Here is a 14,319-nt window from a genome sequence, read left to right as displayed (position 1 = left end):
GCCCATATGCCCTTCTCGACTCAAGTTGCCCTTCCGAGGTGGAAAAAAATAAATTGTACTTTTACTTCGTTTACACTATGCAGCGTTCCTTCGTTACTGTATTTTAATTAATTACGAAATTTGTATTTTATTTTTAAATTGCTATCTTGTGTTTTTGGCGCATTCGCGAATTAATGACTCGTTTAAGTCGATTCCTTACATTTTTTGCAAATAAACGAGTCTTCTGAGTCGATTCTTTACAAAGCGAATGGGCCAAACGTTTAAATTGGTTCGCGAATCAGTTTGAATGAATTGTTCAGATCGCTGCAAAAACGGAATCGTCCAAAGCTGTTTTACTCGTAACCTATGTAGAAACACGCAGACTATAACCATTTTTGGGTGACGTGGAAATGAATTTACCAATCTTTTAACTAAAAGCAAAACTTGTACACATGTACCCGCCATTACATACACGCGACCTGTTCGTCGTCAGACACAGTTAAACGCGTGCAACCTCCAGACGCATTGTAGCACAGATTGAAGAAAATCCATCGATGATTGACGTCTGATTCGCTGTATACTGTACTGTATATGATGTAAGTGATTCTCACAAAACACACGTGACATGACAACGTAAGAAAACATGAGTTTTGTCTAAAATCATTTTTATGTTAGTGTAAACTGTCAATGTCCTCAGACCATCTTAGGAGATTTCTAACTTTATACATATGCAAAACTGTTGTCAACTTACTTGTCTGATATTTCAGCTATAAGCTACATCAACATTAAGACTAAAGTTAATTTGTTAATTTGAAATGCTTGTCTATTCTGTGTTTGTATTCTTTTTTCTGTACTGTTTGTGTATGTTGCAGTTTTACACATACTGTAGAAGTGCCCTTCATAAGTATTCTTCTGTTTGTTGTGGAGTCAAGAAATGTCTAAACATTAAAAGATGAACATGAGACAAAAGTACAGAATCTGTCACATCATTATTTTTTAATGGTCACTTAGCTGTGTCCTGATTGTTTACACATGAAAAGCATAAAATGTGTAGGATCAGTTTGATTCACGTATGTGCATTTGTGTACAACATACATAAGTCAGCATTTAATGCTGTTGTTCTTTGTTGTTAAAGCATGTATGTGTTGAAACATAAACAAAGGTTAATAAAATGTGACATTCTAAACTTCTGACATACTGATATTTATCTTACCAATTTCTGGTCTCCACAGCAAACAGAAAAATCTTGTCTTTACAGTTCTGATACTTATGGAGGGCACTGTATTGTGTGTGTGTGTGTGTGTGTGTGTGTGTGTGTTTGCCCGTGTATATCTAGATTTATTTTTTCATCAGTAACTAGTAAATCGCTACTTGAGTATTATTTTCATTGCATACTTTTTACTTCTACTTGAGTAATTATTTATTTAGTTACTTGTACTTTTACTTGAGTAAAGTTTTTGGCTACTCTTTCCACCTCTGTTAAAATCTTCATGAATCTAGGCTGAGTTTGCCTCGTTTAAGCTTAAATAATCAGACAGATAGCAGCTAGCTACAGCTTGCAGACAAGCAGCCTAGGCTACAATTTTTTTGGTAGGAATTAGGCAAACATGTTTGCTGATTTTAATAAAGACCCTGTTATTCTCAATCCTTCATATAGGCCGTGTTTAAAAAAATATTTAGGGGGGGGGGTGCCCTTTATTTAGGTCAGAGCAACTGCCCCTAAAAATTCCTGTGCACGTCCCTGTCTCAAAGGTTAGATATAACATCTCCATTGTGGATTGTCGACTGCAGAGGACTTGTTTGTGTTGAGAGTGTTTTGGAGAAGTTGATAAAGAGCATGATCGCGGAGCAAAGATACAAGATTGGATATAAACGAAACCGCGTCGTCGACGAGAGATGGACCGGACTATGAGCTCAGCTGCGCTCGCTTGGATAAAGTGGATTCTTTTGTTCATTAGTTATTTTACGTTACATTTCTAGTTTCTTGTTAGCTGTTTTGATTATAAAGTAACAGTGGAGATGACTAAAATACGAGTTTTACATGGTTTCATTTTCTATGACATGTTATATAAATGAATCATTTTTATAGCTATATGAATCAAATGCACAGAATATACAAACTAAAAACAAGATATGTGGTGGAAAATATGAGTATTACCAGCTGAGAAATATAGGTTATTTGGCAAACATAAGATATTTGTAATTATAAATATATTCATGTAATGTGTGTATGTGTGTATGTATTATGTTCATGTATATTACATCATAGTTTCTCATACAAATAGTTGTATGTCTCTAACTTTTGACTCAAACTAAAATCCTCTCTTGCTTTGTGTGTGTCTGTGTTGTGTTGTGTTGTGATGTGATGTGATGTAACAGGTCTTCAGCTGACATCCAGAGGAGGACTGGAATCTGGAGTGCATTCATGAGCGACCACATTCAAAATAGCAAGTATTTTGTTATAATGTGCAAATGTTTTTTTCTGAAATAGTTTTTTCTATGTGCTTTGGTGGGCAGAGAAGTTCTGAATTGATATACATCATGTAATATGTAGTCCTGACTCATTTTCTTTTGATAATCATGTCATTTTGTTATCATGTGTATATTTGGAGTTTCCAAGTGCACTTTTTCTGAAAGGACGCCTGGACTTTTTTGAAATAAAAGCTCACAGAAACAACATTTTTTGGAGTATCATTCTCAAATTTGAATCACAGCATGGTCAGACATTCAGTTTACCTATATGGTGTCCCCAGGTGTCTCAGATGACCATTTCATACCTTTTTTGCTAAGTGAATGTTATTTAAAGAAAAACGGAAGTCATTTAATGTATATTTTACCTTGTTTTACTCTGTTTCTTTACTACTCTGAGTTGTTATGACTATTAGGCAACAATATGTCAAGTGTCTAGTTTCAAACAAGACCAGAATTATGAATATAGACCATAGGGTTTAAGAGCTGCAGACGTTTTAGTTTGGAGTTGTCGTTTTTCAGAAAATGCTCAAAAATAGAAGTGCTGGCTATTAACTACTGGGTTGGTTTAGTAATTTGTTTACCAGTATTAGATTATTATAATTTTTTTAATTAACCAAATACATTTTAATAAAACAGTAATGAGAACTGTGTATTAAAATTATGTATATATTTGCTGGCTGTCCTAATTATTTTTGACCAATAAAGCAGTGTTCCCTCAGGCAATGTGCTTCCTATGTGTGTACACCAGAGGGCAGGTTTGCATAACACAACAGCAAATTAAACTTTGTGTTACTAATAAAAACAAAATTCATAAAGAATGAACTTAAGTCCAGTCAATATTGTGGACTGAAAACTGATGTACTTGTGTAAAATTATGGGTACATTATTCAGAAGCAATTTTGTCATACAATTATATTGGATTTGCTTATTAAAGTTCTGTAATGTAGTTAAAAATTCAATCAAGTAATAGTTGAACAAAGGATGGGAGTCAAAAAATATCAATTACATCTGCTAGTGTAAAATTTAAAAAACTAGAGAATATTGCTCATTAATCAAGCTATGTGAGAGAAATTATTGTGATAAAATGCTCGGAAAATAATTGAAAAATTAATTGCCTGATATCTTTAGGGAAATAACACATTGCAATATATTAATGACATTGCAATTAGCATAAGATCAGATTTTTCTTCGGCATTCCTCGATTCCTCTCGACTCTAAGAAATGCCTTTTTTTGCACTGCACAGTAAACCAAAGCCCTTTTCAAGCAGAGATTATTGAAAATGTGAACCTGTGCTGCTGGCATCCATCTCCCCACCTGCTCTGTTGCCCTCAGCCCCCGAGGATTTCTTCCTGCCTGTCATATCCTTGGGAGATCCTGCCCAGCCCTTCTCACTCCTGCTTAAAGGATTTCTCGAGAGTCAGATTCGGACACATCCACCTGTGAGGCAGCGGGGCCTAATGTCATCCCCTCCCCAAGCCAGCTGTGACCTAACAGCCCATCCCAGGAGGAAGAAGGTAGCCACAGTTCTCACCAGCTCCAGTGCCTGTTGGTCACCCGGGACCATCATGCTCCAGTGCCAGTGTTCCCTGGGCCCTCTCCTCTTCTTCCGTCTCTATTCTCTTCTTGGACTCAACCTTTTTCCCAGGGAGCCCTAGACCTTCTCAAAGCCTAGGTCCACTCGCATTCGCTCCATTCTGTCCTCCTGTGACCATACCCTTTGTTTTGCTCTGCCCCCTCTCAGTCCTGGAATCCTGCCTTGTTCCCATTTGCTCCCCCTGCTATACATATCTTCCCCTTAACCAATTTTCCCTTAATTACTTTGGTCCCCAAAAACTTCTGAAACTCCTGGTTATGTCATTATCCTGTCTTCCCTGTTATTGTTTTCTTGTTTATTGTGACAGGATCAAGGCAGTCCCACATGTTATATGTGGAAGCACATGGCCATTGTTTGTTTCTGTGTGCCATGTGCTCTCTGGTCTTGCGTCTTGGCCCCGCCACCTTGTTTCCTCATTAACTATCCCATTATTGTATGTACCCTTCGGCTGTTTATTTAAGTTAAGTCAAGTCTGTTATTATTGTATTTGTTTAGTTTCATGTGGTGTTGCCCCTTGTGGGTTTTTGTTTTTCTTGTTGTTTTTGCACTAAACTGTATGCAAGTGGGTTCTTTCAGACACTGGCACCACAGACAGAGTGGCGACCTGTAATCCACAGTGAATGAATGTCAGATGTGATATTTCAATAGATTGGATTTGATCCTTTGTGGTTTTCTCATCATTCAATAAAAAACTCAAGACTATGTGCCTTATCTATTTAAACAGACAGCATATGTACCTTGCACAATGGACTTATTTTATCCAGCTCTTTGTGTTTCTCTTTATTTATAAAACTTGAAGACATACACAGATTATGGGGTGGTGATGCCGCAGTGGATAAGACACTCGCCTTTGATGTAAGGGACCTTGATTGAATCCCTGAGCAAGACACAATGGTGTATCCAGAGGCGTGCAACCTCTGACATATCTAGCAATTGTAAGTCGGTTTGAATAAAAGCAGCTAAATGAATAAATGTAAATAAAATTTAATTTCTAAAAAAAACACACACAGCTTTCTGATCTAAAATCAGGATATAACAATTTGTACTGTCACTTATTTAGATGAAAATCACGAATTAGTCTATTTAAAAAAAGTGTCACAAAATTATGAATTTGGACACCAAATTTACCTGCAATTATATAATTTCCCATATAGTGTGCATGTGAAAGTTTCTGGAATAGAAAAGAAAGATACTGTATCTGCTTTTAGTGAGTCTGATGCAGGGTGTTTTTCTTTCTCCACTAAAAGGGAACATGCCATTTAGCCAGGTGTCACATCCATTATTCATGTCTCAATTTCAGCAACAATTTTTTTACACGATACTTTATGAACCAATTAGTCCTGAAAAATCTCTTTTTGTAACTGTGCTACGAATGCAAAAACACTTAGAGACCTCTGTTTGCAACCATCTGAGCCTTTGGTCTGTCAGTCTCTTGCTTTCAAAAGCATTCTTTAATGCCTGAATGTGATAGAAAGCATGATAGGATGAACAGCTTTGTAAAATAAGTTGCAGTTATAGTTGATTCATGCAGACATCTTAATTTGATGCGAAGCTTCTCAGAGCCAGAAGATCAAAGCATCTTCATTGAAGAGCAGAGTGCTGTTAGAGAAAAATACTTTCAATTGCTGAATCCCTTTCTGCTAAGCCCCAATATTAGAAAATATGTCTACCACTCTTAAACTGAGTATTTGGTGTCAAGATTACTTATATTTGTATTGATATTTCCTGCATTTGATCATACAAGTATGAGACATACTGAATGAAGAAAATCAATGGCCTCTAAAGTTGTCAAGAGACATGATTTCATCTGCAATGACATCACATTTACCAGAAGTTAAAATTTTTTTTTTTTATAGAACTATAACTCTGAACTGAAATTTATTAGCAAATGTACCATTAAGAAAATTAAATTTTTAGTAAGCCACATAAAAAAATATTAGACACAATAAACATTATGGGGTGGTTTCCCGGACAGGGCTTTTCTAAGACTAAAATGCATGTTTGAGCTGCATTAATTTTTAAAACATCTTGTACTGACATATCTTAAAGGTGCAGTGTGTAACTTTTTTAAGGATCTCTTGACAGAATTGCAATATAAAATACATAACTATATTATCAGTGGTGTAGTAAGACCTTACATAATGAACTGTTATGTTTTTATTACCTTAGAATGAGACTTTTTTATTAGGGATGCACCGAATATTCGTCCACCGAAAATTCCGCCACCGGAAGACTTTTATCACCGAAACAATACGGCCGAAATGTTGTGATGACGCAAACAGAAACCGCGACCTGCACGTGCTTGTCTGAAGCAACATGTATGCGGCGTGGATGTGTTTGACCTCAAAAAGGCGCTAAAGTACGCATAGAGGCACATGCGGTTGTGTCCGGTCCAGACGTAATCATCACAGTGAGTACGCTCTTCAAAGATCAGAACTCTTGATGTGTAAACTTTAGAGATAGTCGCGCAAATGTGTCTCATACTGTATAGTTCATTAACATACATGTGCCGAATAAAGCAATGAAAAACAACGTAACGTTTTTATGCTGCGCTGTTTGGGATTCGTTCTCTGTGTGCGCGCGCGTTTAAGTGCCCTCAATAGTGCACACATGAGTGAGACACAAACAAGCGAACGTAAAATCTTTCTGTTATTGACAGGGCACATATAAACAAAATTATCTCCAAAGTATTCTTTTTCTAATAAAAACATTTGTTTATGTCTTAAGTGTATGTATAGATTACAGTCATAAAACAGTCTCTGCTTATTTAAAGAGACAGTAACCTCAATTAACCTACTTAAGTCTAACAAAGAGACAAATAGCTCTAAAAATAATAATATATTTAATTTATACAATAAAGACAGTGTTATGACTCATTTAATTCGATTTCTGTACCTGATCTGTCACACACCCCTAGTACAGTTAGTACACAGTGATAGCCATAAATGCATTTGTACTAATAATTGGCATAATAATTTATTTCAGTGTTTCGGTTTTTCTGCCTTGGTTTCCTCATTTTCGGTTTTCGGCCAAGAATTTTCATTTCGGTGCATCCCTAGTTTTTATCTACATACACTGAGGGTCCCCTTACATGGGAGTCACCATTTTGTGCCGCCATGTTTCTACAGAAGCCCTTAAAGGACAAATGTTTTTACTAAGTTGTTTTCTGACGATAGCTACCTTAGCTTATCTATGCGTTTTGGTAAACGGTGGACTGAAACATTGATTGCAATTTGCAACCTCACCACTAGATGCACTAAAATTTACACACTGCACCTTTAACATATATCAGTGCCATTGTTTTTTCTTAAGATGTAAAACCTAATAAGTTAACCATTTAAGTTTTGACATGTATGACTCAATTTATTTAAGTTTACAGTACTTATTTGTATGTGTTTTAAAACTTAAATATCTTTAGGCAATCAGTTTCCATAAATGGTTTGAGTTGAGTTCACTTTTTAGGTTTTACATTGTATTGTTTTTAAGGTTTGTTTGTAAAAAATACCTAAATGTCCGAAGGCCTAGTCCTGGATTAAAACACTGTCCGTAAAACTGCCCCTGAAAAGTATAGTTCATCTATAAATGAAACTTCTCTCATTAATGTTGTTCTAAACCTGTATGAGTTTCTTTATTCTTATAACCGAAAAAAAAAAAAAATTTTGTGACCACCCATTGACTTCCATCATAGGAAAAACAAATACTATGGAAACCAATGGGTACCATCAGATGTGGTTAACATCATTTATTAAAATATCTAATTTTGTGTTCAACAGAATAAAGAAACTCATACAGGTTTAGACAACATGAGGATGAGTAAATTAAAGAATTTTCATTTTTGGGTGAATTGTCCCTTTAAGTTAATTCAAAGAGATATACAAAATAATTTTTTCGTAACATGAAAAATACATTTGATCAATCCTTTCATTCTAGTTTTTTTTTATCTATCACTTCTTTCAGATTATTAGCACACAGACAACCACAAAACCATCTGCTGCTCATTTGAGTCTGTCTGCATTTTAATGAGGAACAATCAACGTAATGATGAACAACACTAAAAGGCCAAATGTGAGCAATATGATTTTTTAAATTATTTTCCTTCAAATGTCACCCAGAGTTACTTTAAAGTCATTATCAATTATGCTCCTCTATAGCTCAGTGGTAGAGCATTGTGTTAGCAGCACAAATGGTCACGGGTGCGAACCCAAGGAAAACTGGTTGGAAAAATGTATACCTTGTACAGTAATGCACTGTAAGTCACTTTGGATAAAAGCATCTGCCAAATGCATAAATGTAAACAATGTATTGTCAAAAAGATGTACAGCAACTAAGTGGTCCTTTTTTTTGGTGTTTTCTATCCTAAAGGAGATATAAAGTTATATAACCTCCTTTAATTCAGTGTTAAAAAAACAATTTAGTGGTAAACAAAATACACAAGAATGTGTATTAATGTTTATCAGGAGTTTTCATTTGATACATGTGACCTGCCCCAATATTTTGCAAGCAATTTGTGATTTGAATGTAGCTATAAATCCTTTCTCCCTATTCATCTTCTCACTCTTTATATAAGTATATATCAATCTCGTCATAATACTATTAAAGGGACAATCCACTTCAAAAAAGATGCTAATTTTCCAGCTCCCCTAGAGTTAAACATTTGATTTTTACCGTTTTGGAATCCATTCAGCTGATCTCCAGGTCTGGCGCTACCACTCTTATTATGGCGTAATAGTCAAGGGCCGTTTCTCAATGTCAAGAAAACTTCCTTGGCAGGACTAGTCCTTACAAGTCACTTCCTTCAGAGGCTAGGCGAGGCTCCTTTTAGGGATTCAGAGAACACGTTAAATGGAGCAGGCTAGCAAGTGCACGTCATTGCGTCAATGAAAGGTGTGCTTTCAGGGCTGCGCACATTGGATTGTGGGTGATTGCGAAGAGCGCGAAGGATACACATATGCATCCTTTCCTGGCTTCTGAGGATCCTTCCTTGACATTGAGAAACGGCTGCTAGCCATATCTGCCTAGAAAATCACAACTGTTTAAGGGGACAGAGAATGAAAAACCATTTTTACCTTGTCTTTGTTGAATAATGGTAGTCTACCCGGATTCACAAACATACAAAAAGTGCTAGACATGCTAAACATCTCAGTCTCATAGAAATTCCTCTTTTAGAAATGTCAGCCAGAAAACGGCCCAATCTGAAAAACTGATGCTTATGACATCACAGGCATCTCACTGCCCCTCCACTTTAAAATAATTGGCTACATTGTTTGAGTGGCAGCAAAGTCAGCCAATCAGTAATGAGATTGCAAGTTAAGCCAGTAGGGGGAGCCAAATAGGTGCAAAACCACTTGTTTAAAATCCCCCACCCTAATAGAGCTATCTGAGAGAGGTTTTTAGAAAGCTTCTAAGGCATTACAGACCCAAACAAAAAAAATTTCTCTACATGTCACATCACAGAACAAGGATAAAAACTCCGTTCAATGATTCTATGTCACTTTTAATTTTCCGTCTGCCTTAGTACACAATGTATCTACAGAAGAGTCAAGTTTTAAAAAGGAAACATATCAAAACTCTTTTATTATTTTTTAGCACAATGCTAATGGTCTAATCAGATTCAATGGATTGTGCTAAGCTGTGCTAAAAGTGTACTGTCAGACATGGAGATCTGCTGAATGGATTCCAAAACGGTAAAAATCAAATGTTTAACTCTAGGGGAGCTGAAAAATGAGCATATTTTCAAAAAAGTGGAATGTCCCTTTAAATAATTGATAAAATAGAGAGACACTTTGATGCATTAAAGATATTATGCTACTAAGGAATGCACAAAAGATGTGTAAAATGATTTCAGTTGAAACTAACAAACCTTACATTACATAAATATACACTGATATTAACTCTCTGGCTAAAGTACAGAAGCAGTTAACAATCTGATTGAATGCAGAGGACAGACTGACATTTCAAAAACTCTGGATCAAATCATCCCTTTGCTTGGCAATAAAATAGTCAGACATCGTTCAGTCAAAGCCTTTGTGTTTCCCACTGTGAACTTTTGATTCCTGAAGCGTTCAGATAACGCACTTTTCAAATCCTAAGAGTGATTTAAAATGACATTTGTGAAGAAGCTGAGCTGTCCGCTATCTCTCGGGCGCTGGGGCTTAGCGCTGTCGTGAGAAGAGATTCCTAAAAGCATTATTATAGTTTTTATTGAAGGCTGTGTAAATGAGAGGGTTGAAGAATGAATTAGAGTAACCCAGCCAGAGGAAGACGCTCTTCCATATTGGCGGGATGTTGCAGGAACACAGCGGTGTGATGAGTTCAGTCAGGAAGAATGGGATCCAGCAGAGGACGAACACTCCGATTAGGATGCCAACCATAAGAGCTGCTCGCTTCTCTTTTTGTTCTCGCCACGTCTCACTGTCGGTCTGGAAGGTCACCGTGGCGTGACGCACGGTGAACACCATCTGAGGCTGTTGCCTAGAGGCTTCTTTTACCTGAAGTGATAAAACCATTAGAAGCTCTTGAGTACACCACAAACTACACTGTAAAAATACAACTACAAAATGCTCTCCCCCAAAAAAAGGTAATAAAGTAACTTGAACATTGGTATACATATGTTGGTACCTCTAGGTACCCGCTGGTACATATCAGTACCTAAAACAGGGGTGTCCAATCCTGCTCCTGGAGGGCCGGTGTCTCTGCAACTCAACCAAACACACCTGATCCAGCTAGTCAAGGTCTTACTCAAGGCAGCGTCTGAAAGCTTAGGCAGTTCACTCGTTGCCTCGCTGCCTCATGAGACAAAGACAGAATACAGAATTCTGTTTGAAATATAAACAGAGAGCACCTTTGTAATAACTAATCGCATATTTGAAAACTACAATACTAATTTCTCGCTAAAAATGCAATCAAAAACTTTATTTACACAAAATTTGTGCTCCAGCCGCTTTCTTGGCCACCATTTTATTTTTTTTCTAACCCGACCAGGCTCGGCCAATCATATTCCCTGTCCCACTTGTGGGACAAGATGATGAAGGTATCTCAGGAGACAGGAAGTAAATCAAACATCGGATTTGAATGTGCCTTGATGCCTTCCTGCCTTGGAATACTGCCTTCAAACGTAGCATTTTTGAGCTTTCCACAGACTACAAACTTTTAAGCAGCAGTGTTGAGGGAAGTTTCAGCTAAATTCCGGCCCTCCAGGAACAAGTTTGTTGACAAGACTTAAATACTCAAGTGTTTGTCCAAACAATTGCTTATTAAACAAGGGTTTCAAAGTCCCAGCATGCATTTCATCATTTAAAATTTATTAATAACTATTCGTTATGCTATTGTTACGACTGTAAAGCTAAGGGCATTGTGTTAGCACCAGAAAAGGTCAGGGGTTCAAACCCCCCATTTTACATTTAACAAGGGTTTTAAAGTTCCCAGCATGCATTGCAGCATGTAAAATGTTAGGGTTGAATATTATTAAAGGTCCCGTTCTTTCTGTGTTTTTGAAGCTTTTATTGTGTTTACAGTGCGTAATATAACATGTGTTTATGTTTTACGTGTAAAAAAAAACGTGGTATTTTTCACACAATTTATAGCGCTACTGTATAGTTCTGATTGTGTAGTTTGTTTAGTGTGTTGTGATCCAATAGCAGCTTAGCTTGCCGTTAGCTTAGCTGGCGACTGACGTATTCCTGTGGGTGGAGTTTAGTCAAAAAACTCTTCTACCGACGTCATTAGGGGAAAGTTGAAGGCTGTAGTCCAAACCAGCCATTCGCTGTAGGCTTTGAATTCTGTTAAATAAAATATATCACCTGGTAGTGAATTTTGAGCTTTATCATTTACAGGTATTATTTATGCTATTATAGCAACATTACACACGGTTTAAAAATGGAATCAGAAAGAACGTGACCTTTAATAAATATTCTTAATGTAACTGTTGTAATCCTGTATAGCTCAGTGGTAGAGCATTGTGTTAATATGTGTATTATACATTTAACTGGTTTCATTTCTTGTAGTGAGGTTTAAAGACATTACTAAGTAAATTGGCCTCAAAAGTTTAGTAAACCTAAAGTTGCATACGGTTTTCTCAGCCTCGGAGCTTCTATTACAGTGCAGGTGCACAGATTAAGGTCTAATAAACAACAGTGTTTGACCTTAAGCTGACTTAGTGGCTACATAACAAAATGTGCAGTTCCTTAAAACTTGTGCAGTGATATTCTGCAGTAGTATCTATTGGAATGAATGAGAAAATAGCTTTTAAGCGTAAGCTTTTAAACCCTTAAAGTTTCCCCATCAGTTCTGTCAGACCCATACTTTGCCAATCACTCCAAAACCCACTGAGGTAGAACAGGGTAGTAATGGAGTGAAAAATAATGTGAAACTAATCTAGGAAGGGTGCCAGGATTACTATTCACTAAAGTGTTGTGACATGCTCAAAAATTATACTATGCTGTTAAAGTTAATAGGGAATGTTAATGGAATGTTCAAGTTCAATCGGCTATCGAGTTGAAGTCTAATTTGTTTTTTAGAAAAATGATTGCTGGGACACGAGGAGATTGATCTAAAAAGACAAGTTTTGCCGTAATTGTTGCTCAATAAATTCTCTCCATGCAACTTCATCTAAAGTACAGGACGTAATATTCACAATACTGGTACATTACCAGTCATAAAGTAAAAAAAGTTATCACTACCTCCCCAGCCTCTGCAGCTGGAGTGATGGTGTTGGTCTTCTTAGCTCCAATACGGAACTTAGCAGCTTTGTATATCTTCCAGTAGACAAACAGAACAACACAGAGAGGCAGATAGAAGGCCCCAAATGTGGAAAAGACGGTGTATGATGGCTCCTGGCTCACCTGGCACTCCATGTCCTCTTCCGAATATGTCTCACCCCAGCCAAACAGCGGGGAGAGGGAAATAATGGAAGAGAGCAGCCAGGTCAGGCCGATCATCACGTTGGAGATCTTTTTGCGGGTCTTTAGGGTGTACTCCAGGTGCCGTGTTATGGACCAGTAGCGGTCAAGCGCTATTGCGGTCACGTTCCAAATGCTGGCCGTACAACACAGGACGTCAAAAGATATCCAGACCTGGCACAGAGCTCGGCCCAACTTCCAGCGTCGACTGTTAAGCTCGTGCACCAGGCTGAGAGGCATCACCAGAGCAGCAACCATAACATCAGATATGGCCATGGAGGCCACCAAATTGTGGGGCACGCGGTGGAAGGTCCTGACTCTGAGAATTGTGACTAGGACGAGCATGTTCCAGACGAACGTAGCTACCACAAGCATGGCGAGCAAGGTGAACGTCAGGACGCTGAACACGGTCTGCGGCCTGAAGATGTTTCCATGATCTGAGCTTTGATTTAAGGAGCTGTTCTGGCTCACATCAGCCATGGTATTGAGAGCGCTTTTGTTCATTTAGAAATGATCGAGAAACAACTTCCTTTGACTGCTACTGCTGTAAGGAAAGTGAACAAAGTTCAATAAGTAAATAATTCAGTTTCTGGACAGATATACAACGCAATGTTGTTAATAGAAATATAGTGACACTGTAAATATACTGTACTCATGCAAAACTGCATCAGCATCATTTGTATTGCTTTTGTCACATGCCTTATCAGATTTTTGTTTGTTGGCACAGTGTAATAAAAACACATACTGACATACCAAAGAAAACATGCCAGTCGCTGTCTCTTCTAAAAAAATGACGTTTCAGACTGGAAAGATGTCTGAATGCTTAATGGGAGAATGCTTTGTAACAATAACTTCAGCTTGTTAAATTTGATACATTTAAAGGGGACCTTTTTAAGGCGTCAAATAAATCTTTGGTTTCCCCAGGGTACGTATGTGAAGTTCTAGCTCAAAATACCATATAGATAATTTATTATAACATGTTAAAATTGCCACTTTGTATGTGTGAGCAAAAATGTGCTGTTTTTGGGTGTGTCCTTTAAATGCAAATGAGTTGATCTTTGCACTAAATGACACTGCCGTGGTTGGTTAGTGCAGATTAAGGGGTGGTATTTGCCCCTTTTGACATCACAACGGGAGCCGATTTCCAATGACCTATTTTTTCACATGCTTGCAGTAAATAGTTAGCAAAAACTAAGTTACTGGTTTTATATTTTTCACATTTTCTAGGTTGATAGAGACACTGGGGACCTAATTATAGCACTTAAAGATGGAAAAAGTCAGATTTTCATGATATGTCCCCTTTAAAATAGCTATTCTCAAAGATGAAGAAACCTATAGGCTAATAAATAAATGACTAATGCAAATGTCAGATACGT

General features: G+C 37.3%; 1 protein-coding gene and 1 long non-coding RNA gene across 2 annotated transcripts; one reads left to right on the top strand and one right to left on the bottom strand.

Moving 5' to 3' along the window:
- The first annotated feature begins 1,729 nt into the window (after nucleotides 1-1,729).
- LOC135764516 (uncharacterized) lies at nucleotides 1,730-2,658 on the top strand. The gene is made up of 2 exons (XR_010540068.1): nucleotides 1,730-1,916; nucleotides 2,359-2,658. It is a non-coding gene; the product is annotated as an uncharacterized lncRNA (long non-coding RNA).
- Nucleotides 2,659-9,770: 7,112 nt separating this feature from the next.
- On the bottom strand, nucleotides 9,771-13,423 carry htr5aa (5-hydroxytryptamine (serotonin) receptor 5A, genome duplicate a). Its single transcript, XM_065275398.1, has 2 exons — nucleotides 12,725-13,423; nucleotides 9,771-10,534 (listed from the first exon to the last, which is right to left on the bottom strand). The coding sequence occupies exons 1-2, from the start codon at nucleotides 13,421-13,423 to the stop codon at nucleotides 10,199-10,201; spliced, it is 1,035 nt and encodes a 344-aa protein (XP_065131470.1). The 3' UTR covers nucleotides 9,771-10,198.
- Between the last annotated feature and the right edge of the window lie 896 nt (nucleotides 13,424-14,319).

This window comes from Paramisgurnus dabryanus, chromosome 6 (genome assembly GCF_030506205.2).
Source record: "Paramisgurnus dabryanus chromosome 6, PD_genome_1.1, whole genome shotgun sequence".
NCBI lineage: Eukaryota > Metazoa > Chordata > Actinopteri > Cypriniformes > Cobitidae > Paramisgurnus > Paramisgurnus dabryanus.
This window is presented reverse-complemented; position numbering and strand designations above follow the sequence as displayed.

Excerpts from the sequence above, each read along its gene's own strand:
- htr5aa (XM_065275398.1), bottom strand. The coding sequence starts at position 13,423 with ATGGCTGATGTGAGCCAGAACAGCTCCTTAAATCAAAGCTCAGATCAT. Across the intron at positions 10,535-12,724 it reads CAGCTGCAGAGGCTGGGGAG|GTAAAAGAAGCCTCTAGGCA; the intron begins GTAGTGATAACT and ends TTATCACTTCAG.